At 46.8% G+C, this 25,788-nt stretch overlaps 2 protein-coding genes across 2 annotated transcripts in view; both read right to left on the bottom strand.

Moving 5' to 3' along the window:
- LOC144145015 (Na(+)/citrate cotransporter-like) overlaps window positions 1-9,637 on the bottom strand; it is a 57,320-nt gene extending 47,683 nt beyond the window's left edge. Inside the window, exon 1 of the mRNA XM_077676516.1 lies at window positions 9,363-9,637. The gene's annotated coding sequence lies outside the window, so the exon portion shown is untranslated. The remainder of the gene's footprint in view (window positions 1-9,362) is intronic.
- A 6,650-nt stretch (window positions 9,638-16,287) lies between these two features.
- LOC144145014 (Na(+)/citrate cotransporter-like) overlaps window positions 16,288-25,788 on the bottom strand; it is a 34,644-nt gene continuing 25,143 nt past the window's right edge. Inside the window, exons 7-13 of the mRNA XM_077676514.1 lie at window positions 25,435-25,554; window positions 25,079-25,156; window positions 24,584-24,688; window positions 23,753-23,933; window positions 22,054-22,215; window positions 21,138-21,275; window positions 16,288-17,828 (exon numbers count right to left, since the gene is read on the bottom strand). Of these exons, the coding sequence (XP_077532640.1) occupies window positions 17,652-17,828; window positions 21,138-21,275; window positions 22,054-22,215; window positions 23,753-23,933; window positions 24,584-24,688; window positions 25,079-25,156; window positions 25,435-25,554 (961 nt within the window). The 3' untranslated portion in view covers window positions 16,288-17,651. The remainder of the gene's footprint in view (window positions 17,829-21,137; window positions 21,276-22,053; window positions 22,216-23,752; window positions 23,934-24,583; window positions 24,689-25,078; window positions 25,157-25,434; window positions 25,555-25,788) is intronic.

The raw sequence follows: 25,788 nt of genomic DNA, 5'->3' as shown, positions 1-25,788 counted from the left end.
CGCGGAGTGGATTTAGGGGGGAATTCCTGATCCCGTTGCTCGAAGAAAACGCACAAGCAGACGTTGGTGGAGGTACACACCACCCATGCTTTGACAAGTACGTCCGTACACCTACGAGGCTTGAAAAAGAATGTCGCGGCTGCCCCACCCCCGTCTTTTCATGAAAAAAAAGGAGAAAATTGTAACGCCCAATCCTTCCTCCATTCTTTCGTGAAGCGACCTCCTACAGAATCGAAATTCTGGTTAAACCCTTTGCCTTTTGCGATGACTAGTCCACAAGGAGGGAAGGAAGCAAGAGGACAGGCAGAAATGTTAGCCTATCTAGAGGCTAGTTTGCTGTTCTGCCCGTGGGGGAGAGAAAAAAAAATGCCAGAAAGCAAGCACGGGGATGACAGACGGCAAAAGGAAACGGGACCGATGCACACCGAATTTAAAGCGCATTGAGTGTCAGTACGGTCTTTTGTTCGAGTCAGTCTTCGAAATCCTCGACTGAGCCAGAGGCTTTGGAACAATTAAACCCAGCGTTTACTGTAGGCCGCCTTGTCTCATTCCCGGAAGGATTCGAGGTACGCCACAGTTTGGCCACAGGTTGAACAGTTGCCCGAAATGAACAGACTGGAGAGAACGTTCGTGACGCACTTTCTCCCCACGCGTGCGTTGCATGAAACAGGAACTGCATCGTCTGCTCCACTCCCAGTCGAAGTCGGCGTGACCTACAGGCGCATTAGCTATGTTAAATAGAATGTAATGGCCGATCACATAGAGGAGAGCTTGTTGCGTGCTTAGTGGAGCCTCAAGTTCTATTGTACGAAGTTAAAGCGCAAAAATTCAGACAGGGTATGAACGGGACAAGGACAAGCGGTACTTCCAAGTGAAATTTTATTTACAAAAACGACATATATACATGCAACGGTGATAAAAATACAAAAAATAAACCAGAGTATGTGCACACTGTACAAGCACGCACACGTTCCTCATCCCTTCTGTCATGCGCGCACCCAGGAAAGCCAGATCTTTCGCTGTCAAAGATACGGAGGTCATGCTCACGCAATCTTCGCCACCACGATGCATCTCAGCCGCCTCCACAATATCCCGTATGCGCTGATCAGGATCGCGGATCAGGACCATTGCATGTACGTTTTTGTAAATAAAATTTCAGTCGGAAGTAGCGCTTGTCCTTGTCCCATTCATCCCCTGTCTGAATTTGTGCGCTTTAAATTCGTCGTACAATGGATTACAACTAGCTCGAACTCACACGTTGTTAAGTTATTTCTCAAGTTCTAGCTTCTACAGGGTCTGTATTCACAGCTTGAAATTTCTCACAAAGGCTTGACCTTATAGGAGCCTGCTGGAATACCCGTAAATGAAAATCCCATTACAAATGCGTTTTGCCTGAAGCAAACTTCAACTGATAGTCCAGCGCGGGTATTGTGTAGTTTTACTGTTTTTTCCTTCTTCTCGAGTTCTGGTGTCAAATATGCAGTCAGACCCACCGCAGTGGCTTAGTGGCTAAGGCGGTGTGCTGCTGAGCCTAAGGATTCGGGTTCGATTCCCGGCCGCGGTGGCTACTTTTCAGAAGGAGGCGAAAAGCGAAAACACCAAAGATTGCGGCACACGTTAAAGATCCCCAGGTGGTCGAAATTAATCCGGAGGCCTCTACTATACAGAGCGCCTCGTAGCCCGGGTGTATCTTCGAAGCTTTGAACCTCCCGATAAATCAAAAGGCAGTCACACAAACGGGCTCAGCTTGTCGTCCTGCTGGGTACTCTTATCGGATCCGTGCTCGTGCGCCAACGGCAGCTTCTTGGCTATCGTCATGGGCATGACCACCACGCACATGGTGACAACCGGTTGACTCCTGTTTGACCACCTAGCATGCATGCAATCGTTTGCTAACCACGTTTTAAGGCGGTAAACATAAGAGTGCCAGGGGCTGTGACATCACGTCGCACTCGTTCGCCACGTGTTTTTTCTTACTCGTGTCGATTTTCCGCAATTATTGATGCTGCTTCTACATGGTAAAAAGCGCACTAGACGGAGACAGAAGAAAAGACAGTGACACGGGACGAGCGCTAAACATCAACTGAGGCTTTATGGACAAGAAAGGCTATATGCATACACACAAATACGCAGAAACACTAAAAAGATACGTAAGGCGCAGCTTTCACAGAAAATGTGATTGACGTTGTAGATAGGGTTTTTCTTTTGAGTGCAAAGCTAGCGACGGAGTGCTTACGCATTCGTCATTTTCCTTGATAATACAGACTCGAAGATTTTTCTTTGTAGTTGCGTCCTAAAGCTGCGCAGGACGCGTGTTCCCTGAAAGTCAGGCGTGCAAGAGCACCGCCGGCAGGGATCTGCGTTCTGGCGTTCAGATTGATTCACTCTAGCCTGGCTCCCTGAATTTGCTTCTTTGATCAAGCTTCCAGCTATGGAAGCCAGCAATTCTGCAGGAAAAGCGGAATTGCGCAGGCGTCGAGCTTGGTGCTGAAGGCTACATGCAACCTGGTGGCAACAGGACTTTTTGAGAGCAGCGCGCATGCAGTTTTTGGCGATACCCCTTTTCACAATCTTGGAATGGGCTGAATGGTAGTTAAGGAGTGGTTTTCTGGAGCGGGGATGGTATCTCCAGCACACCTGACCGTTATGGAAATTGATGCCTAAATCGAGGAACTGAAGGCATCCCTATTCAGGTAACACAAAGGTGAATTTGAGCCCTTTGTCACATGAATTAAAAACGCCTAGAACTTGGTTCACGAGTTCAGCCGAATCCTCCGCACGCACATCGTTCAAAAGAATGAGGTAGTCATCTACATACCGAAAGACGTTTAGAACCTTAGCACCGCACACTGTGTCAAGGCACGTATGAATACGCTTGTCACAAAAGGATAAAAACAGGTCAATTAAAATTGGGGCAATACATGAACCAATGCGAATCCCTTCCTTTTGAAGAAAGGGTGTATCATTAAAAGCAACTGTTTTAGAGGACAGGTAAAATCTTAATAATTCCATAAAATTGTCAGTATTAAAACCAATAGAATTTTGAAAGGCGACAGGGCCAAAGTCGTAGATGCTTTCACGAACGGCACAAAAAAATTTCACTTTGTGGGATTTAATAGAACAGGTCTACAACTTCTATGGAAAAGGCATGCAGCGGCTGCTAAGGATATTTGTACGCAATGATAAAGGTCAAAATACTGCCTGAGTTAGACACAAGGTAAGGGTCATTCACCTTAAGCAACTTAAGATGCCTTTGCAAAAATCTAGCGAGGGTTCCTTGCCATGAATCCTTCTCCGTCACAATCGCCCTGAATGGAATCCCCTCTTTGTGCGTTTTTGCTGAAAAAACATATCTAAGAAGTCTTTTTTCGCACCAGCGATGGTTTTCTTCAGGCTTTGCAAGTTAATCTGCCTTCTTCTAATGCCTTCTTCCTTAATGCTTTACTTGAGCACTTAACTGGAATGAAATTCTTCGATACAGCTTGCTGTGCTTTTTCAGAAAAGTCACCCTTAGGAAGCACTAAAAATCCACCGTTTTTATCCGACACCAGGAGCGCTAAGTTATTCTTCTTCAAAAAGACTTTTATAAAAAAGAGTCGGCGCGGGCAAAAGCTCGCGCCGACTTGCTGATGCGCGCTGGCACGGACGAGGGAATGGCGAGAAACGGCGCAGTTGGTGCATGCGCTCGGGAGTGACGTTAACGTGTGGAAAGAGACCGCGTCAAGGCCTCCGGTCGGCAAACCACGTAGGAATTCCCTTACAACATAATGAAGCCTTTCCAGTATTTCACGCCTGGTTTGTTTGAAACAGAGATGGACGAACTTGACAGGAGACAGACTTTGCACGAAACGCAACAAAGAAATAGACGCATTATTGTTTGTTTGTTTTTTTCTTGGGAAAGCAGACCTGACAACTTCCTCTAAACATTCAACCTGTCGAATTTTTAGTCGGTTAGGTGCGAGCACAGCCTCTTTAGTTCTAGCTCCTTTCTTTTGTGCGGATGTGTTTAAAAGTAAAGTTTCAGCAGTGCTGCGGTTGAGAGAGCCCGCTTTTACCGAACACCTGCTTTTTCCCTGTTCGCTTTCCAGCATATGCGGCCATAATTGTCGCGTGCACGCGAGGGAAATGTCCTTTATTTCCGCATATGTCGAGCCAGTAAGCTTGTGAGCGAGGTCTTGTGGTGGGGACGCATCAGTTGACGCCTGTGCGGTTGATGAGAGATCAGAGTAAAGCGGCTGGATACCTAACCTCTGATGAAGTTGCAAATAAAGCGAGTTCAAGATTCTGCCCGTACGTACGCAGCGATGCTGCTTTCTCCTGTCTGTATTAATACCTTCCTAAGGGGGCCTCAAACCGAGGCTCGAAAAACAGAGACCGATTTTCGCAATCTGAGGACCATCGCAGCGAATTTTTTTCGAAAATCAAGAACAAACTAACCGACGACCAGGTACTGGGATCGGGGCACTATTTTATCACAAAATCTCCTGTGCGAGAGTGTAATCACACGTATAATGTCACATGACTGGTTTTTTAGCGGAAATTGGGTGGTACGTGCTTTAGTATGTGGAGTATTTGTCAAGCGTTACTGGGCTTTGTAAAATGTTGTACGCACCACCGAAAGTTTCTGGGTCATGAACAATTTACAGCAAAAGCTCTGCCTTCAGGCGTGAACAAGTTATTTCGATTGCAGTAAGAACGCACAGCACTTTCGCAAGCTTTTTGGCATATAACTTTTTAGTCTCGCTCGAGCACAAGTTTTTATGTTGAATTCTTCTTGGCATGGCCTAGAAACATTTAACAAAGACTGTACGTCACAAGATATGCCTCAACCGCAATTTCATCCCGCTCTATGCACTTCCCGGCTAACACACTGCAGTTAAGATCAAAGAACATTTAATACTGTTGAGGAGTTCCCTATTATCATCATCAGCAGCAACACCAGCCTATTTAGGTCCACTGAACGACGAAGGCCTCTCCCAGTTACCTCTAGCCGCTCCTGTGCTGCGCTGCTCGAGTCAAATCCCTGCCTCCGAATTGCCATATTTCGTCTCTACATCAAGTTATTGGCCTTCCTCTTCTTGTCCCGTCTCTCGGTATACTCTTTGTTCCCCTGTTGGTCCACCGGTAGTCATTTCGCCAAAGTACGTGACTAGCCCAAGTCCACTTCTTTTTCTGTAGTTGAATATATGGTATCTTCCACTCGAGTTTGCTCTCTGATTCAGAAAACTCGTTTCCTCTACCTTAACGTTGCCCCTATCAATCTTCTTTGCATGGCCCGTTGAGCCGACCTTAGTTTGCTTTGAATTTGTTTTGTAATTCGCCAAGTTTCCGCTCCATATGTCATCACCGGCAGGACGCATTAGTTGTATATTCTTCTTTTCAGTGATACAGGCAGCTTAATTTTTTTCATTTGGGATTTCTTTCAAGGTGTCCACCAGTGTGACCTCAGATGATTCCTATGCTTTCTTTCAGGTTACAATGCAACGCTGTGTACAGAAAACCTCGCAGAGTTTAATTTAGGTTTCAATGCTGTTTTCAAACTCCCGCCTGTACCTGATCGACCCCGACCTGCAGCGCCACTTACCCATTAACATGCCACGCTCGGACGCCACCCTACTTTGCCGCCTGTGGATCGGAGTCGCTTTCACCAACGCTTAATCCTTCACTATCGACATGGCTGACAGCCCTGCTTGTGGAGTGTGTGCCACGGATGAATCAATAGACCACCTCTTGTGAAACTGTGTTCGGTTTGCAACGCAGAGGCAGCTCCTGTCAACCGCCCTCCGGAAGCTCGACAACCAGCCATTAACTGAGCAGACTGTTTGATGTCACAGCGGGCTATCAGATTCGCAGACGGCGATACGGAACTTCTCCAAAGGCATTATTTCCATACACGTCTTCAAAATTCTTTCAAAAAATCCTCCCAAACAACCCGTGTTACTAGCATGGACTCAGGCCCATACCGGGATAGCTGCTAATGAGACGGTACATCAACATGCTCGAGCTGCAGTTATCCGGACTCCCGCTTCGGTTACGCCTATGCACGGCGTCCCTGAGCTGACCCGATCAGCCCTTCTTTCTTATCGGGACATGGCACAACACTACGGCCTCCTTCGCAGAAGCCTGCCACCTCCTCGTCTATCATTGGCACCGCAGGCCGCGCATATATGGCGCCTGCTGCAGACACATTTGCCCCATAGACAACTCGTACACTCACATCCACATCAATTCTCGTCCCCCCACTGCCCTTCATGCGGCGCATTGGACTGTCACTATCACTCCCTATGTGAATGTCCAAATGCCCCCTTTCCCCCCCTCCCTACCCCCTTCCAACTCGGAGCACGCCCTGGAGAGCTCGGATCTAGCCGCCCAGGAGGCGGCGACCACCTGGGCCCTGGTAGTCGCGGACGCCCTGTGGTCTTCTGCCACCTCCCCTCCCTGAACACTTTGGTGTCAATAAAGTGTTTTCCTCCTTGCCTATCACAGTACGAAAAGGCCACAAAAGCTTTCCTTTGTTTTTTAAAGGCCACGGGCTTGTTTGAACGATTGTAGGGACACCGTATACCGTCTTGCATTCGCCAATTTGGCTAGTTTATCAGTGGTGTTTCAGGCCTTATTGTTTGCAGTTACCTTCACTCTTTCTTTTCTCGCTCCTCCAGCTCCACTCCTCATCTTTTTATAGACCCTTTTCTTCTCTTTTAATTCCTCCTATCCCACTTCCCATGCGCAGGCTGGCCGACCGGACACTTCTCTGGTTAACTTCCCTGACTTTCAATAACTGTCTTATCCTTACTTCTTCGTTCAATGTCTTTTTTTTACACAACGAAGGTACGTTTATGTTCTGAGGCGCGCTGTCTATAGTGGAAGCACTGCGGATTAGTTCCGACCATCTGGAGGTAAATTTCGTGTATGCAGACGTTTTCGTTTTTCGCGCCTTCGCCAGAAAAGCAGCAGCGACCGCCGGGAATAGAACACGCGACCTCGTGCTCAGCAGCGCGCTCCTTAGCCCCTGAGCCGTCACGCGCCGAGTAAATTTAGGTTGGCAGTGCGCTACAGTGTGTAACATTGGCCTCCCTGAAGGCGCCAAGATTTCAAAAGGCGCGTCCAACTGAAACAGCTGTGCTCAACAGTACTCCCTCAATCAATCAACGTAAATTATTCGCAACTGAGTGATGCCTTACCGACATTACTCCTAAATTACCGTCAAGTCGTCCACCAGACATTCGGGCAGTGCAGTGGAGTGGCTAAGGCGTTGTGCTGCTGTGCGGGCTGCGAGTTCGATCCCCACCACGATAGCCGGTTTTTACATGGAAGCGAAAAGCGAAAACGCCCGTGTGTCTAGATTTCGCCGCACGTTAAGGATCCCCAGGTGGTTAAACTCAGTCGGGAGCCCTCCACTACTGCGCGTCTCATAGCTCTGCAGGTTTAGCTTGGGCACGTTAAACCCCCAAAATCAAGCAATGTTAAGACTAATGTCAGTGCAAGGGGCTTGACGCACTGAACGGTGCCTCGAAGTTATCCTCCGCTCGCTGAAGGCAAAAAGTCAATTTTAATGGCTTCCTTTGGGCAGAACGCAACTGTTCCGGTTTAAAGAAAAGTCTAAGAGGATAAGCTGCGGGATCGTTCCCTACATTGCATAGCATAGGAAAAGTTGAAATGTAGGCAACAAAGGAGGAGCTGTCGAGGATGTGTGAACGCGTTTTAGGACACGAGTTTCGTATTGAGCGGCTGTAGCTCGTGAATGGTGATTTAGCAACAGTCTCTTCTAACACACATAGAGCTCCTAATTTCTCTGTTGCTGATACTAGAGCCTGCAGTGAGGTGCATATTCTCGCGTTAAAATTATTTTTTTTTTACTATTACCTTAACCGAAACCCGTCTTGAACATCTCGAAGTAGCACAAACTTGACACGGACACAAGAATAAAATAGACAGACCACAGCGCTATATTCCTCTTCTTGTGTCTGCTTCGAATTCGCGGTACCGCAAGATGTTCAAGAGCCACTACCAAATATCCCAATTGTTATCTTTTGAAAGGTAGAGGGGTCTTCCGCTTTAAATATTACATGCAAGCCTTCAATGCCCGAGCCTCTCTAAAGCCGACTTATTTGCTTCTGAAGTTGAAATGGCGGCGAACGGAACGTCGGCTGTTCACCTCGTCGCCACACTCCAGTGTATGAGCTCTACAGGATCCCGCAGCGCGCAGAAATTCTAGTGCTCCTCCATTCTACCCAAGCGATGAATCATCTCGCTGCCTGTTTCTATGCTCATTCAGAAAAAAATCTCAGTCGACATTTTCTCAGAGCGTCCAGTGACAGATGTTAGTGGTACGTTCTCCGGTGTCAATCACAATCGTTTATAAAATGAAAGTTGCACTGAGAAACCGTTGAGTGGCTGAAATGCAAGACATTTACCGTTCGACCGAGCAAGTCAGCAAGCAAAGAACGGAATAAGTGAGCAAGCAGGCTGACATTGCAAGAAAGCCGCGTTCTGCTACTTCACATTCTTAGCCTTTCCCCTGGGCTGATATATATTTCTGTGCCGGTAACGTGCATAGTGTTTCAGATCAGTTGATTCGTTTTCTTGACACAAGACAACCCTCAACATATATCAGTACAACAGATTGCTGTATCCACTCCTGGCCCAGCCCCCTAACAGAAACTTTTTTGTCACGACACCACATTATCTTTCAGTCATTTGTCAACTGTCTTTTTTAGTCGTTGCCGCTTCATCATCATCATCATGATGAGCTTGTTTGTGTCCACTGCAGGACGAAAGCTTCCAGCTTCCAGAAAGATTTCCAGCCACGCCTATTGAGTGCCAGCTGAGTCCATGTTTGTGCCGCTTATTCTGCACAAAAGCTACAGATAATATATCTACTTATCGTTTCACCTTTCCTACTTAATAACGGTCAATAATATTTACTCTTAGTCGCACTTTCATGAAAGGCAAGTAGTTGTCGCCTAGTGCCTGATATTTACGCTTCAGGAGCGAGCTGTGACGCGGGTGGGATTCCCGGTACACTGACAATTCGATGGAAGCCTCTTTTTTTAGATAAGTGGTAAAAAGTGTCCACGCATTAACGCGCACATACATGCAGAAATGCACGTTCCTGCGCACATACTCATGCACGCACGACAAGAAAATAGGGAGATAGATTGGACGCGTTTAAAGTACTTAATTCCACTCATGCGAGTGTTCCACTGTCTCGCCGCATGACATTCCCACAGTAGCAAACTCTTAAGCCTGGCGAATAAAAAGGTATTTAACTCCTGGTATTTATATTGGCGAAGTATTGGGAATAACATAACCAGAAAACTGAAATGCCGTGCCGTAGCATATAGAGACAGTGCGTTGCTTACCGCTTCTGCTTCTGTACGCGCTGTTGCTGTCGACGCACGACTTCAAATACACCCGCTGCTTCTGACGCGCTCTGATCGATGGGGCGCCGAACTACGTGTCGCTTGCGCGGGGAGATTCTTCGTCACTGGAGCCGAGCCCGGATTTCTAACAACGGGACACGGGCACGGAGAACAAAATAGGCGCGCTGACGCGCGCACAGCGTGCATGCGTCTGACACCGATAGCGAACGACAGCGGCTCGAAAGCCCGCGATGTTTCGCCACCCACGTGGCGACACAGGGACACTGTGCTGTGAAGACGTCTAGGAACGCGCGCGTGTTTTAAATCCCACAACGCCCTCTCTGTGCGCGCTGTAGAAACGCCGCGCGCTTTCGCAGCGAAATCTCCGGCGTTGGTCCACGCCCGTCCGTCTACGCGTGGCATCGACACAAAAAATTTATAGACGATAGTCTTTCTTGGGCTACCTGAACGCGGAAATTTCGGCTTGTCTGTCTGCTGTTTGTCCCTTGATTCGTAGATCGTTAACGAGACGTTTATATACGCAACGCCATTTCTAAACTTCTAAATCTGGTGGCAGTGCTTGTACTTGCCAAAACTGTCGAGCAAAAACAAAACATTACGAATATCTTCGGCAAAACATCAATACACAAGTGACATTTGCAGTGTTACTTTATGAAAAAATATATGGATGTTCGATTCTTGCGATAGCAAATAAAACACAACAGCCACTGCATAAAAAATGACTTCGTCTCCAGTTTTTCGCCAATGCTCTGTAGCTCTCAATCTAATGTAGGTATCTTTGAAAAAAATAATGCTGAAATTGGCTGCTAAGACGACTCTACGCTGAGTTTCATTTACTTGTAATAATTCACAGTGAAGCTCTAAACGTTAAATAATTCCCGTCTGCTGTCAATATATGACCGTCTACGGAGTGAGTATGGTTACAAAAAAGGGCTGTAACTCTTGTATTATGGAAACTATCTCGAAACAAAATATCATATTTTTGGCCGCTAAGGTGACTCTATTATTAAACAGCGTTTCATTTATTTGTCATAGATCGCAGTGAAGTTGTAAATGTTGTATGATTCCCATAAGCTGTCGATATATGGGCTTCTTAGAAACGAGAGGTAACCGGACAGCCCCATGCTTATCTCCTAGAATAAAACTCTATTCTCAGCTTCGCTGCTAGTAGTACTACTGGGTAAGATTCGTAATCTAAATCGGCGTCTGTTTGATCTAGTTATATTGCTTTACAAAATCGGAGTTGGAAGGTCTGGCGGATTGTCAGACCTCCTCTGACCGAACAAAATACACCGGCAAGAAGAGAAAAAAAAATGCAACCCAATCGCAAAATTAATACCCCTAGTTATTGTAATACCTCAGTACGGTGTGTGCCTAACAAATACGAGCATGTCACAAGCTTAACTTTCGTATTATGGCGGCAATAATAAGTTCTCGGCAGTAAGTGTTACACTATAGGATATTTGTACATAAATGTGCGCGTTTGCGTAAACACACGATTACAAAGGGGAAAGTACCAATATTAAACGTCCGCACAAAGAAAAGTAAGTCCTCATGTTGAGTGGGAGGGAACAAACTTTGTTTGCTGCCCCTCCTTTAAGGTATGGGTTTTCAGATGCACTAGATTTGCTGAATAACCAACTTTAGTTCTGTATTCAAATTATGTACACTCCTGCAGTTTAAGGAATTGCCTCAGGCGGGCTTCACCACAACGCCCCAACGACCCATCCACGTGACCGATTGGGCGATGAGTGAGTGAGTGAGTGAGTGAGTGAGTGAGTGAGTGAGTGAGTGAGGGAGGGAGGGAGGGAGGGAGGGAGGGAGGGAGGGAGGGAGGGAGGGAGGGAGGGAGTGAATGGGTGAGTGAGTGGTTTGGTGGGTGGGTGAGGGAGTGAGCGAGTAAATGAGCGGCTGAGTTAGTGAGTGGGTTGGTGAGTGAGTGAGTGAGGGGATGGCTGAGTGGCTGGGTGGGTGAGTGAGTAGATGAGGAGTGAGTGGGTGAGTGAGGGCGGGAATGACGGAGTGAGGAAGTGAGTGAGTGACTGGGTGAATGACTGGGTGGGTGAGTGAGTGAGGGAATGAAGGGAGAGTGAGGGAATGGGTTGGTGAGTGAGTGAGGAATAAGTGAGTGGATGAGTGAGGGTGTAGGTTGGTAAGTGAGTGAGTTAGTGAGTAAGTGAGTGAATGGGTGAGTGAGTGGTGGGTGAGTGAGTGAGTGAGTAAGTGAGCGGCTGAGTGAGTGACTGACTGAGTGAGGGGATCGGCGACTGAGTGGGTTGGTGAGTGAGTGAGTGGGTGAGTGGGTTAGTGAGTAAGGGAGTGAGTGAGTGGGTTGGTGAGTGAGTGAGTTAGTGAGTCAGTGAGTGGGTGAGTGAGTGAGTGAATGAAACATGTATTGAAATCGATGAAAAAATTAATCGGCGACCATAAGTCGGTTTAGTTGCTCTGAAGGCGACAGTTTTATGGCTTCCCTTGGCGATGCCATGCACCGTAGCAGCTTCAGTTCCGCTACCATGGTGAGAAGCGCTGAATCCTGGTGCGGTGAGCAGAAGAGCCGCCGTCGCCTGGGCCACACATCTGCCTCCACCACTGAAAAATAATATCTCATTTCTCATGGTTTGGAATTTCCCCGTTTCGGGCTTGGCAATATTGCGTTAGAAATCTTCCTCGTGTATTGAATTAAGTGAGTAGCGCCCCGTATCCTTGCAACTGCAGCTGATGTGCCTGTATGCAGGGAAATCTCGTAGAGCCGGAAACTGGGGTCCTAGCATTCGTATGCGTTATACCCCTACTTCGAACTCGGAAGTGTTGGTAGTAGTAGTAGTCGTTGTAGCAGTAGCAGTAGTAATAGTAGTAGTAGTAGTAGTAGTAGATGTAATAATAGTAGTAGTAGCAGAAGAAGAAGAAGAAGAAGAAGAAAAAGAAGAAGCAGCAGTAGTAGTAGCAGTAGCAGTAGTAGTATCAGTAGCAGTTGTGCTGCTGAGCACGAGGTCGCGGGTTCGATTCCCGGCCGCCGTGGCCGCTTTTCTAATGGAGGCGAAAAGCAAAAATGCCCCTGTGTGCGAGATTTCGGCTCACGTTAAAGATCCCCATGTGGTCAAAATTAACCCGGAACCCTCCACTACGGCACGCCTCATCACCTGTGTTGCGTCGGCGCATTAAACCCTACCAAAATCAATCAATCAATCAATCAATTAATCAATCAATTAATCAATCAATCAATCAATCAATCAGTCAATCAATCAATCAATCAATCAATCAATCAATCAATCAATCAATCAGTCAGTCAGTAGCGGTAAAGAACTTTATTTAGCAGAGAAGTGGAGGTAGGGTTCCTTAGTCCAGGAGCCAAAATGATGACTTGGTGGTCTCTGCCCTGGAGACCAGCAGTTGCTGGGCATGCAGGTCAGCGCTGGTCATCAGGTTCACCCACAGCTCATGAGGAGGATGAGGCGCTGGCGTAAGCTGGGAGGGGGACGAGGGGGCCGCACTCCACACCCGTCCCCCGAAATTTCCGATCCCGGGGGCGGGAGGGGAGAAACGGACGAGACCACTAACTTTTCTCATGGGCGAATAACGGCTACTGAAAGTTATTTCACAGCAAAGCTGTATACCTCTACCCCCAACGGTTTCATCGCCGAGGGCATACACGATCTCCGTGGGCAAAAACGCCAAGGCGCCAACGCCTAAGACACCGAGTGCATGCGTCAGGCTAATCAGGCATACAGCATGTAGCTCAGAATTCGTTTAAGGAAGCCACAAAACAAGCATCGAAACCGCATTATGGATGATAAGGCGCCTGTGAACAATGTGACCTCCCCACCATGTGTTACTGGCACAGGTTATGTTTGCAGATTATCTTTGAAGGCTACGCAGGAGTGTCACTAAATAGAGCAGTTCTTGGCCAAGACGCCCAGCGCATGCGTCCGGCTGTGCAGGACCCAGCGTTTGCCCCCAGAGAAGCCGAGCGTAGTGTCAGTAGATAAGGTATTAGAGTACTGCCAATGGAGCACGCAAGTCAGCAACGGCAGCCGTTGTGGATCGTTCATCAGTGTTTCGAGATTGCCGCCTCGCCGTTAATTTCGACCGGGTCGTTTGTTACCAATTAACACTACCGAAGATGCAGCAACACGGCATCGTTGAGCCAATTTCTGCTGCTGAAATATTGGTATACACGCGTTCTCTTTGATTCTTATTCAGAACGACGTCAGTCGCGTGCAGCCGCAGAGCAGAGAGGGCAAGGTAAGCCTACCAGAGTTGACCGACTAAAACGCATAAACAACAAAATGGCGGCGCCCGTGAACCGTCGCAGGGTAAGCAAATGTCACGTAATGCGAACTGACCAATGATCATGGTGTCAGCATGAAACCATAGGAGAAAAGAGTGCCAATACTCTGTACCCTTATCGTATAGTGACACTAGCCAAGCGCAACCGACAAGCCCGCCGAGACGACGAGATACATTTCATACCCTCCTCCATCACCATTTGTAGGTGTACAACAGCTTTGCTGGACATCCACTTTCGCAAGGCGTGGCGGTAACCATTTTTTTTTTGTGTGTAACAAGCTACGCACCAACCATATGTAGCTTCCATATAGGCTCTCACCACGACGATCAGTCATTTTGCGACTTAACTGAGGGAAGAAATGGACAAAACGATCCGAAAGTGATGTCGAGTACGGCATCACCCCGGGGTTCTTTATTTTTAGTCTTAGAGAATTCTTTGCTTTCGCTTCTTATTCTTTCATATTTTTTTGTTTTACTTCTTCCTAGATTCTTTCATGACCTCCCTTTCCCTTCCCTTCTTTCCCCCCATACCGAAGTGAAATCCTGCGTATGCCCCTAGGCAGAGGGGAGGAAAGAGGTGGGAGAGCTGTGTTGTGAGCCCCCCCCCAGGGTGATGTGGTTTAGAGTTCCTAGTTGAGAGCAAAATGTTTAATCTGCAGGGTATTTGGTTAGTTATGGGGATAGGGAGAGTGTCGGTGTAAATTCAACGAACACTAGTTTCTTCGCGTTTGAGAAGTTTAGAATGCAGAGGTGGGAGGGACTGTCTAGTGTAGGGTAATGCTCACCAGGGTGTCCAAAACCTCCTCGGTAGGCTGAGTGTCCAAAACCTTGGTAAGAAAATTCACAGGCTTGCTGGTGGGCACATTTTTTAAGCGGAGGGCGTTTCAGACAGCGGTTCTCAACTTCTGCACCCTTCGAGAGGAAAGTCTGGCTGTGATGTACAATAGTATATATTGACGAGAAATCAGCAGTTATGGGCTGTGGGTTAAGTGAGCTCACTGTGGTCACCTGGGAGTCTGCTTTAATGGAAGCAAGAAACGGAGAAAAAAGTAGCAAACCGGCCGCGGAGATGGATTGCGCGCCTGGAGCGCGCGGCACTGTACTCGGTGGAACACATTTCCGAGGACTGCGAAACTGGGAGAACGTCCCTGGCCGTACGGCAGAGTAGTTTTTGGTACGCGGCCCACCACTCAGGAAGGAGTAGCACTGTGGGAGGTGGTTTCACCTGGATGTGAATGTCATTAAGAGCTTAGAGCGTGAAAAACTAGATAAAAGAAAAACTGTGGTTGATGCTTCTCTCATAGGAATCGGTAAAACACGAAAGTGAAATAAATGTGCAGCGAAATCTGCAGCTGAGCATGATTTGCGAGTCGGCGGCTGTCTTGGCGAGCGGCCCCCTGCTGGCGGGTCGCTTCGGCAAAGGTGTACTGGCGTCATTTCCGTGACGGATATGACGTGAGCGAAATGCTGGTGTATTGCGGCATAAAACACTTCCGTGTTGAAATATAAAACCCGAAAACGAATAGCTCTAGGCATAACGTACTGTTTAGTACAAAAGGTTGCTTCCCCGCAAGAAGACCGTGAGTGCAGGGGTGCACCTTTTACAGGCTGCTTGCTTCGTTGTATTGGCGTCACTTCCGTGATGGATATTACGTCAGCGAAATATTTGTGTATCCGGGAATAAAATACTTTCGTGTTAAAACACGATGAATAAAGCCAACCTTGCTTCTTTTGCAGTTCTGCCCATTCAAATTTGGTGTTGTTTTACACACCGATGCTTCGCTTGAAGTATGAGGTGCGCTGTAGTGCAAGGCTGCGGAATTATTTACGCCACTTGGGAATCTTAAATCTGGGCCGAAATCTGAATGACAGGGCATTTTTGTTTTCCGTTTGCATCAGAAAAATGGCCGCCGAGGCCGGGAGTCAAACCTGCAGCATCATGCTCTGCAGCGCGATTCCTTACATAGTCACTGACTCGTCGCGATGGTCGGGAAGTTTTGTCAACAGTTTTTCGGGATTATGGTCCTTGTATGTAGAATATAATAGCTTAGCCAATATGATTAGTATGCAGGAGTAAAAAAACTTTTGATTGAGAAGTGGTAGGAGGCTTACTGTCTTTTTCTTTGTGGGTGTGTGTGGAGAGATTGTTGATGGAGGGTCGTCAATGCAATCTGTCAGTTTAGTCTCGCCAATCTATACCTATGGCGGATTTTAATGGCTCATGTGACAAACATGTAGCTTGAAGCATTTAGCTCAGGGGGTTCATGATAGGGGTAATACATCTAACTTTTATTTTACCGCTATGATCTATACGGTTTATTAAAGAGGCTAGAAGAAAGAACGACCACGACAATTTTTTCAGCTTGAAGTTTTTATAGGAACTTTTAGTTAAGCCAAACACAGCACTGGCGTCCCATCACACTGTCTTAAGTCATAGTTTGACAAAAAAAAATGCACGCACGCAAACCAAAAATACCCATACAGCTTTGTACACGATAAAAGTTTGTTTTTACTCGGCGTGCGCCTGAAGTTTGTACTACTGTAGTTGCTCATTTTAACAGCCTCAGCTGCTCACGAACCTTATTTGCGCATTACACAACACCGTGATTAGTACTGAATTATAAAGAAATGATCATGTGTTACAGAATTTGCTGACGGGTGTTGCCTTTATGGTTGAATTGCATCGAACAAAGCCATGCAGTGTATTGTCCAAAAAAGAAACCGTCATGTTTCTTCAAATCAAATAGCCCTATAATGCATATTTCTGGAGAGCCCACTCCAGCCACATTTTTACAAGTAAAATCTCACCACTTTTTCAGCGGTCGAGAGAACAACTAATTGTAGCCGCTTCATCTGATTTACTCAGAAATGAAGTAAAGTAAATTCCATTTATTCAATACACTTCATTAAACTAATGTATTGAATTATAAGTTCATTTTATTACCGTTACAATGACGATATTGCTGACATGACAGCAGCATGATGAGGTACAGTTCATTTTTGAGATCCGTGTCCATGTAGGTAGAAGTCAGTACAATACAGGCACTCAAATTCGATCTCTTTATAACGTGTAAATTCGTTCGGTTTATATCGCTGTGAGCAGTTTGTATCGTTGGGTGTTTCTCCGTGAATAGGGCGAAGCTGTCGTTCTGCTACAGTTTGCATGACATGTCAGTCACTAAAAAAAGACGCTTTCCCATTGTTATAATTCTGACAAACTTGCATACATAAACAAATTTCACTTTTTCTGTGTTTCTTTTATATTACGCCCGCTGGGACATATGAGTAGAATGTGCCTTAACGTTTTGCCAATTGTTCCGTTTAGGCTACGGATGTATAATGTATTCACTCTTACCATGGGTGACGATAAGCTAACAGGCCAATGAATAACGTTTCAGCCCGCGTACATTCATGGTGCACATTTCCACCGTACTGCACTTTGCCAAATGACTTCAAATATCAAGCGATGTTGCACTGAAGGCAAGCCAGCATACCCATTTCCTCTGCCTTCAGTCGGCTTGTTACCAGTTCCTGGCATTCGCCAGAAACTGCACACCACGACCGTCTGAACCAATTGTATAGCACACGTGCACTCATGAAATACAGAGCAGATGAGACCCTCTCAATTGCTTGACAGCAACGTCAGTTCTGAGTCGTCCCGTAGGAAAAGAAAATGCTCAGCGGCGCCGCCTTCTTGATTTTCATGCAGTAGCGGCTCGAAACGAGCGCCCGCAATTAAAAGCATTTCTGGAGCATCGAAACGACTCGTTCCAACACGAAACTAAGTACACGTAGTGAACGCTCGCCCGTCTTCCATAAAACGGAAGTAGCGGTTTACGAGGCTTCGTGGCATTCGATTCACATTTGCAACTCCCTATCGCATCCCTGGTGCCCTTCCATGAATGGTAATCACAACCGAGCAACAGGAATGCACTGCTTAGACGGCACCGATGTTAAATCAGTGCAGAATGAGGAGTACGCTCAATGTCCGCTGATGGCCAGCGTCCTGTTCAGCATGTTGACGAGAGTTCCGTTTCCGTCCATGTCTTCAGCCCAGGTGGGGAAGTTGTTCAGGTCGAAGATGACCACGCCGATCGTGTTGATGCTGACCAGCATGATGCCGATGCAGATGCACTTGACCACGAGTCCCGGAAGGATCTGAAACAATCATTGCAAGTCACGCGTCACCTTTGCCATTCCAGAGTCTAACTAGAACTACCTCCAAATCATTCAAAAAGATGGATGTCGCAAGAATCACATCAGGTGGTTTAATTGCGAAAGCATCAGATGACCTATTGAATGAAAAGGCCGTTACTTTTTTGGAGCTCACGGTGAAAACAGGAAGCAGACTCACGCCTCCATTCTTCTAGCACGAGGCCGCTTTGTATGGAGTTGTGTACGATGATAATATATTGCGTCTGGAGGTCACTGTATTTGGGTCGATGTATGCTGAGAGGGCATTAGGGGGGGGGGGGTGAAAGTTTTATAGCGGGGGAATCGGGGACAGTGCAGATAAGGCGCTGAAGATAGGCGGGTGTAAAGAATGAACCGTTGGGATATCGGCGTTGTAGTGATAGGGTGTATCATTTACGGAGGTATCTGGGGTATGGCTGATATCTGGAGTGTGGCTGACATTGTCCAAGTACTTGCTGATGAAAATTTCGGCTGATTGAGGGAACGGGGGAGCTTGGATAAAAAGCTGGTCGAGGTGAGGGCCTATAATCTGCATGCTTGTTTTTTTACGTTGTTGTTGTGGTTGTTTTCGTAGGATTCGACCGCGCTATCTAGACGATAGGTGGAGTCAAGCTGCAGGGCGTATGCACTCTTTTGCAGACACGTGGGGTGCCTGATTTCCCGGTAATGGATTCTCGAGAGCAGGACTCATTCAACCCACCCAAGCGATGCACCAGGCTCCCTTTCAAAACTCCAAGTCGTGAAAATTTTGGGGTTCATTATGGACCACAAATTTCTCACCCCTCTTGAGACCCCTTACATTCTACACCCGTTTTTTTCCCCTCTAGGCTCTCATGATATTATTTTCGTATGAAACTTCTTGGCACTCAATCAAGCCATTATATAGTGCACCTGGGCAGAGCTGCATTGCTGCCCTCGTGTTTCGCCCAACTGGAAGATGTGTCGGTTCCTTTGCATAAAGTCCTCGTCGCGGAAGACATCAGAATTACCCTAACCTCAGCAGTATTGGTGTCAGTATCTTGCCCGTCTCTCACCGACTCAACTGCAATATTCCACTCATCAAAACTGTTTTCCCATCGCAAGAACATTCTTTTACCCTTCATCACCCTCGGTCTTGAACACGGCTTTGAAGCATAAATAAGCAAGAACCTGTTGACTTTCAAGGTAGCTAATTCAGATGTTGCTTTATCAAAAGCGGCTGAATGCCTTTCAGTTGACATAGCAGCCATACTAATCACAAAGCTCGCCAAGTCAGGATCACCGACAGTTCTTTTTAGAGTGTAAGGGCACCCTCTTCATCACGGCATGCACCGCCCGCAGCCATCGTTCTTAATAGTGAACTGCCCCGTAACTGTTATATTATCACGCGTCGCCGCGTTAAACCCTGCAATCAAACATCAACAGAGTGGAAGCGCTCATAATTTTTTTTTTTTGCAAAGTCAAGTGCACATGGTCTGGTGCTTTACAGTTAGATGGTTTGATCAGCTCGTCGCGACGATCAACTTCCTTGACAGGTGCATGCTAAACAAAGAAATGTTTCCGCAGGTATTTCCGTGTAGATTCGCTAGTGAGAAATGTCATGTCTGAGGTGTTAATAACATACCGCTAATTTTAGTTGCCGGGCACAGAATCAAAATAACAAGCCGTTTCTGTTCACTGAGCTGTGTTGATGAGTGAGATGCTACAACATTCCCCATGAGAAACGGGTCCTTTAGCCTCCGTGCTGATCGAGCTGGGTGGCTGCCAAATGGACGTTCGCAGCGCGCACATGCAAGGGATTTATGGCTAGTGTGTTTAGCTCGAGGTCCCTGTAAACCAGGAGCCCGTGGCTTCAGTTCCTTTAGCCCGTACCTTATTCCGGCACTGGTAACTGGATATGTTTTGCGACGGGAAAGGCCAAGAGGCCACATCCCGTTATGAAGATATTTGAATCAAACTTTTTTCTTTGCGCCCACTTTTGACGGTAATCATAGTCATCAGCCTATCTCTCTCCAACGCAAGACGAAGACCATTTTCAAAGACTTCCGACCGCTCATATCCAGCGATGTCCGAAAGTAATCTTCGCCCCGGAATTTTTAGTTTACCTTCATCTAGTTAACTGTATTCCCTTTGTTACGATTCAGCGCGCCGCTACCTTGTTCGCGTGGGCTGCAAGTTTTGTGTTGCGCTCCGGTGCTGTGCAAGAAAGCCTGCCTCTGACATGTTACTACATTCCGGAGAACGGCCGGCGCATGGGCGCCTCGCTGTCGGTGACTCAACCTCGGATGGCTGTAAAACACGAAACGTCTGTTCTTCGTGTCGAGACGTGCACCGTCGAAGCGGACGTCGCAGCCGAGGGCTCTTCTCCCCGTCTCTCAGACTCAACTCTCAACTAGCGCGGCTATTGCCGACACCCCCCCACCGAACTCGGGAAAGAGTGCTGTGTGTGTCTGTACTGTGTTCGGGCCGTGTGCAAAAGCACTAGAATTGTTTCACCGTCAGCGTTTCGGGGATAAATACGCCATGCTTCCGAGCGCAGAACGGCATTCTTTTGACAGCATCACATCCCGCTGCCGCTTTGTTCGAACCTTGCTGTAAGTTCGCCAGTAAGGGTGCTGTTCCTGTATCGTTGCAGTTCACCTCTCGCCATGCAGCAAAAGCAGTGAAGTTTGCCTGCGGCTACTTGTCGTAATCATCAAAGCAGCAACTTTTGCTGGCCGTCGACCACCACGCTACCACATATGACGGAGGCGACGGAGCCTGGTTCGGGGACGCCTTCCTGAATGCAACACCCTGTTTATAGTCCCGCCTCTCGGTACCCACTCCGTTACCCGAATGGTCCACCTGTAGTCAGCTGTTTGCATTACAGTTCGTCCCAGGTCCACTTCTTTATTTTAAACTTGAGCTATGATAAATTCCGCCACACTTTTCTACATAACTCAGAAAAGCTGGTTTACCAGTTACTCCTTAAAAGTCATTCCTATCATCCTTTATTTTATGTCATGGGCTGACCTAATTTTTCTTTTAATGGGACTGATTAGTAAAGCGCCAATTTTCTGCCCCGGCAGTCACCACCGTTAGCATGCATTGGCTGTTACCTCCCTACGTTTAGGGACATATCCCTGAATTCGGTTACACTGACAGGTACACTCTTACGAAGGAATAATAATTGGCAGCCCCCCCCCCCCCCTGTTTTTCAAGTATTTACCCGTTTATGCATATTCGGTTTTTTCTACCGTAAAAATAACGCCTGCCATCTTTAAGACAACAGAGGTCATTCTAATGGATCCTCACCATTTCGGCCGGGGAGATGTTGGCGTGACTGGAGACGATAGCATTGGCAGGAGTGCCGACAGGCAGCATGAAGGCGAAAGAGCAGGACAGCGCCACGGGCACGATGATCATCAGTGGGTTCATGTGGAGGTCGGTTGCCTGCGTAAACGAGTGCTGTCTGCAATCCAGTGACAACGTACTGCCCTGCCTTGAGTACGGCCAACAATTACGCCCACTACTTCTCATCTAAATCCGTTTAGATGAAAGTAAGGCACCCTAAATCTAGAGCCATTTCCGAGCTGTGTGGTTTTAAAGCAACTGGATTCAAATTGGAGTTGACATAATGCAACCCCCTCGATGTCGGCAGTTCCAAAATTTCGCAGGTGCGCTCAAAAACCCAATAAAAACTGTTTTGGTGTTATTTCTGATGCAGTTATACTGTAGGCCTCAGCAAGTTTAGTTCCACAAATCAGGGGGCATACATATGTTGCTGCGGGGTAAGTTTCCTCTTCTTGGAAACGTTTTTATTAAAACTATTCTCTCCAAGGCTGTCAAGTAATGTTAAATAAATTCTGTCAACTAGTGTTGATTTTTATTTGTTAATTTATTGTGAGAAGCAGACATATAATAACAATAAAACTGAGCGATGTTAGTAATTACACCCGAATATTTCAATCTAATATAATGAGAAGGCAATAAATGTGACATAAAATTGACGATAATTACCGCGGCTCCATGTAGCTGCCCTTTACTGGTAAGTAGTTGATGTGCAATTGTTTCTGCAGAATATACATCCGAAAAAAACATCTACGCTCGCTGTCGCACGCATTTGCTTCATTCGCATCGAATTGCTGGCGGCTACAGCTATAACCGGTCACGCAATCCCGAAGAGCACATTGACACGGCACACAACAACGCGAATTCCTTCAGCCCGTACCAGCTGTGCCATTATGGGAAGGAAGATAGTGGCCGTTGCAGAGTTGGATACCACTTCGGTAATGAAGGCCACGATGACGGACACGACCAGTATGATGTACTGCGGCGACAGGAAGCCGAAAGAAGACAGGTGGTGGCCCATCCACCGCGAAAGGCCGGACACCTGCGGACACAGTTTTGAAGGGGAAGGTCAAGATTTAAGTACACCCTGCACACGGGAGTGGTTTTTAGTTCAAGCGCATCTGCACTCAACTGCTCGGACTTAAATGTGGGTATTTCTGACAGTATTTTCATCAAAAGCTACCTCGAAGACCCCAAATTAACGTTAGCCATTTAATCTTATTCGATGATCCACTTAATCGATGGGAAAGCCTAATTAAGGAGCAAGCCATAGTCGTCGATCAAAGCCAAAGAATGTGCCTTTAGAGATAATGTTTAAGAGCAGAGCTGTTTAAGTTTTTTGTTCCACCGTATAGCGTTACCAGAAAAAATACCAAGAAAAAATACCGAGCTCGCATGAGCGTGTGCCTCGAGAGAAGCGCCCTTGGTGTCGGCCACTTCGACCTTCGAGAACACTTTGCCCAGCGTTCGCGGCGTGATCTATCGCGTGCTCTTCTCCTCGCCAGTTTACGTGCGTTCGCGCCTGAAGTGGGTAGCACAGACGTCGCGCTACAGACTTTGAGTTCTCGAAGCCGATTGCCGCAAGTTCTAGCACGGGCCACTTTGGGAGAGATCTGAAAGGTTGCGGACGAAGCAATACGGGCCTGGCAGTCATGGAGAACCGTCAGCGACAAGTTCGAAAATCCATGTGAGGCGCAACAGCCGGTTCTCCGTGGAAGGGAGAGGGGGCGTCAGCTGTGACATTTCTTCAGCATTGCCCCACTGGTGCAAGCTGCGTCAATTTTTTTGTGTGTTTAATATGTGCACCGACGGGATGCTTGTAATAATTTCATGTGTGCGTATGTGTATATATGTACACACTATATCTATGCGTGTGTATATATGCACACACTATGTATACTTACTATATATGTGCACGCCGATTTCACAACACACCAGTGGCGAGTTACTTCGTTAATCCTTCTTTTCATAATTATGAACCAACGCAACCAACACCACGTTTTATTGCCGAAGAAAACCTTGATTTACTAGTTGCGAGTATGGTTATAAGTAGCAGATAACAAAGGAATTTTTATTTTTCTCTTGTAACAAAAGGAAGTACAAAACACTCGTGGTTACGCTTTTCCCCGTTTACATACTCGGTCCGTCCGTTACATTGCAGGACGACATCTCTCCTTGCTATTAACAAAGCAGATACGAAATCAGTGAAAAACTAACGTTGCATGAACACGAATGCAAATGACGTACACTTCTTGGTACATAAATTGTAGAACCTGGGGCGAAACTAAAACCTGCTTTTAAAAGAACGGGTTTAAATGCCCAGTAGCGCGGGTCTAGGATATGCGGCAAACGTAACTGAAACGCTGTGATAATATTGGCGTTGGACGAATTTTCATACCTTAGAATTGAAGGGGCCTTTTTTTTTCACGCCTTTGGCTCGTACACCTTTCTTCACAACCATTTTTAAATGAGCTTCGGTCGCATTCGAACGCTTCAATGAAGACCAAAGTAAACGCGTTGTTTATGACGCAGTGCACGTGTGCAGGACAAGACTGATGAGCACGCGCCGGTTTGCTTACGTTCGTAGCTTCAGCCATGGCGAACCCTCCCCCTCGCAGCAGCACGACGCCCCAGGGAAGGCGCTTCTGAACCACGTCCCATGTGAGCAGAGTCGAACAGGAGCCCACTTTTCGAGGGTCCGATGGGATCACGAATAGGAAGAACACGACGAACAAGGCAGCCGTCGCGTCCTTGGGCTTCCTGCAGACAGAACGCGGCGGTACACTTTGCGTTTAGCTATTGCTTCGCAGATGCGCAACCGTGCATGACACAACCATTCGTGACCGACCAGTAACAAAAAAAGGGCTATGGAAATTTTGGTACTAATGCAGGACTGCACGAACTAAAACCATAAAACGTAACCGGGAGAACAAAGTTTGTGTAATTTGTAGTGCAACTCAAAAGACGCTGCTCAAGAAGAGATGGAGGAGGAGACGCCGGCAAAACACATGTTATTTATTTTTTATTGTTCGAATTGATGAGTCGTGCGCGTTGCTCACTTTGTTTCTTTCCTATAAGTGATCTGCATCGTTGTGTATTTGTGCCATCTTTCTTTTTTTCATCTAATTGCGAATGCTCCTCCGCTTTCTGTAACTGCTTTATTTGTGGACATTGTACCAGTCCCCTCAATAATGACCAATTGGTTATAAGAGTATCTGAAATAAATAATTAAATAAGCCCTCATGCAGTCGTGACTGTGACTGTGACCGAACCGATGCAAGATTAGGATTGTTTTTGAGCTGAGATCACGCATACTTGCGGATAAGGAAGCGTATTATAGCTTTGTCTTAAATATTTTTTTAAAAGAACAACGAACCAAGGGTTCAAAACATATGGCGTCCCAGACTCACACGTCTCCGAAGAAGGTGGCCCATCCCCTTGCAAAGTGCGGGTCCCTGAACATCCACAGCAGGACCAGCGATGCCAACATCACCAGTACTGCAAACTCGTGGAAGCTGTAGAAAGAACCGAATCAATCAGAAGATACAAGTTCTTTCACCAAACTGTACGAAAGGTCGTTGGCCCTACTTTACAGAATCAGGCTCAAAGGCACCGGTAAAGATACTTTTGATGAACCCATGGTACAGACAAATAATTATAGAAGCAAATATGAAATAAATTTACTTTACGTAAATTTACAAGGGTACAAGAACTAATGATGGTCATCGACACACCACTGTGGCGTGCGCGATATTGAAAGAGTAATAGCAATCAATTACCAACAGTTAAGCTCTCAGATCTAAGTGCACAGCGTCATCCAATAGTTCGAACGTAGCTAACGTGTTTTTGTTTCTTTTTCGAACCGCAGAGAATTATAGAGCGTACAGTTGAAAGAATGTGCTTACCTTATTGGGCCCAACTCGTCGTACTTCTTATTGATGACCTTCTTCGCTGCATGACCTTTTGTCTCCAAGCCCACCGCCCTGGGAAACAAGAAAGTTCGCACATACGACTTTAAACCCTGTTCATTATCTGCATGTCCGCAAAACTAGGTGCTATTTTCAGTCAAGAAAAAAAGAGGGAGCACCGTTTTTAAGCGAAAGATTTGTTTCGACACAAATTCTGTCGCTCCCATACGACACCACGCCAGGCGCAAACCGGTTGAAGCTTTTGTGCACAAACCACTCGTAACGGTGGCCATGTATGTGCTACAAACGAATTGCGTGTTTATGCCAGCACGTATTAGCTTGCGTGCACTCACCCCATGTTGCGATATAGGATCTGAAAAGCGGCCCACACTACGAAGACGCTGATGACAACTCCAGGCGTTGAGAACACCAACCAGCTCGCGTAGTCAATTGGTGGAAGGCCTCCGTAGAATCTGCGGTCGGCAACAAAGCATACAAAATAGCGGCGAGCAATTTTTAGCGCTATAAAACAAGAAACACGAAACATCAGCTTTGACCTCGCTTTACACTACGTGTAGAATATAAATGCTAAAATATGGTCTGTTTGTATAGAACCTGGGCTGGCGTCCGTTAGCGGTAAGGTTCGCAGCTGGTTTGGGGAATTTCCGTTCGTCTCCTCAACCACTCATTGCGATGGAACGTAGGTT

The sequence above is a fragment of the Haemaphysalis longicornis genome, unplaced genomic scaffold (assembly GCF_048455015.1).
Source record: "Haemaphysalis longicornis isolate Haplotype H1 unplaced genomic scaffold, Haemaphysalis longicornis Haplotype H1 scaffold_7, whole genome shotgun sequence".
Classification (NCBI taxonomy): domain Eukaryota; kingdom Metazoa; phylum Arthropoda; class Arachnida; order Ixodida; family Ixodidae; genus Haemaphysalis; species Haemaphysalis longicornis.
Note: the sequence above shows the minus strand (reverse complement) of the source record. Positions and strands in the feature narration are given on the sequence as shown.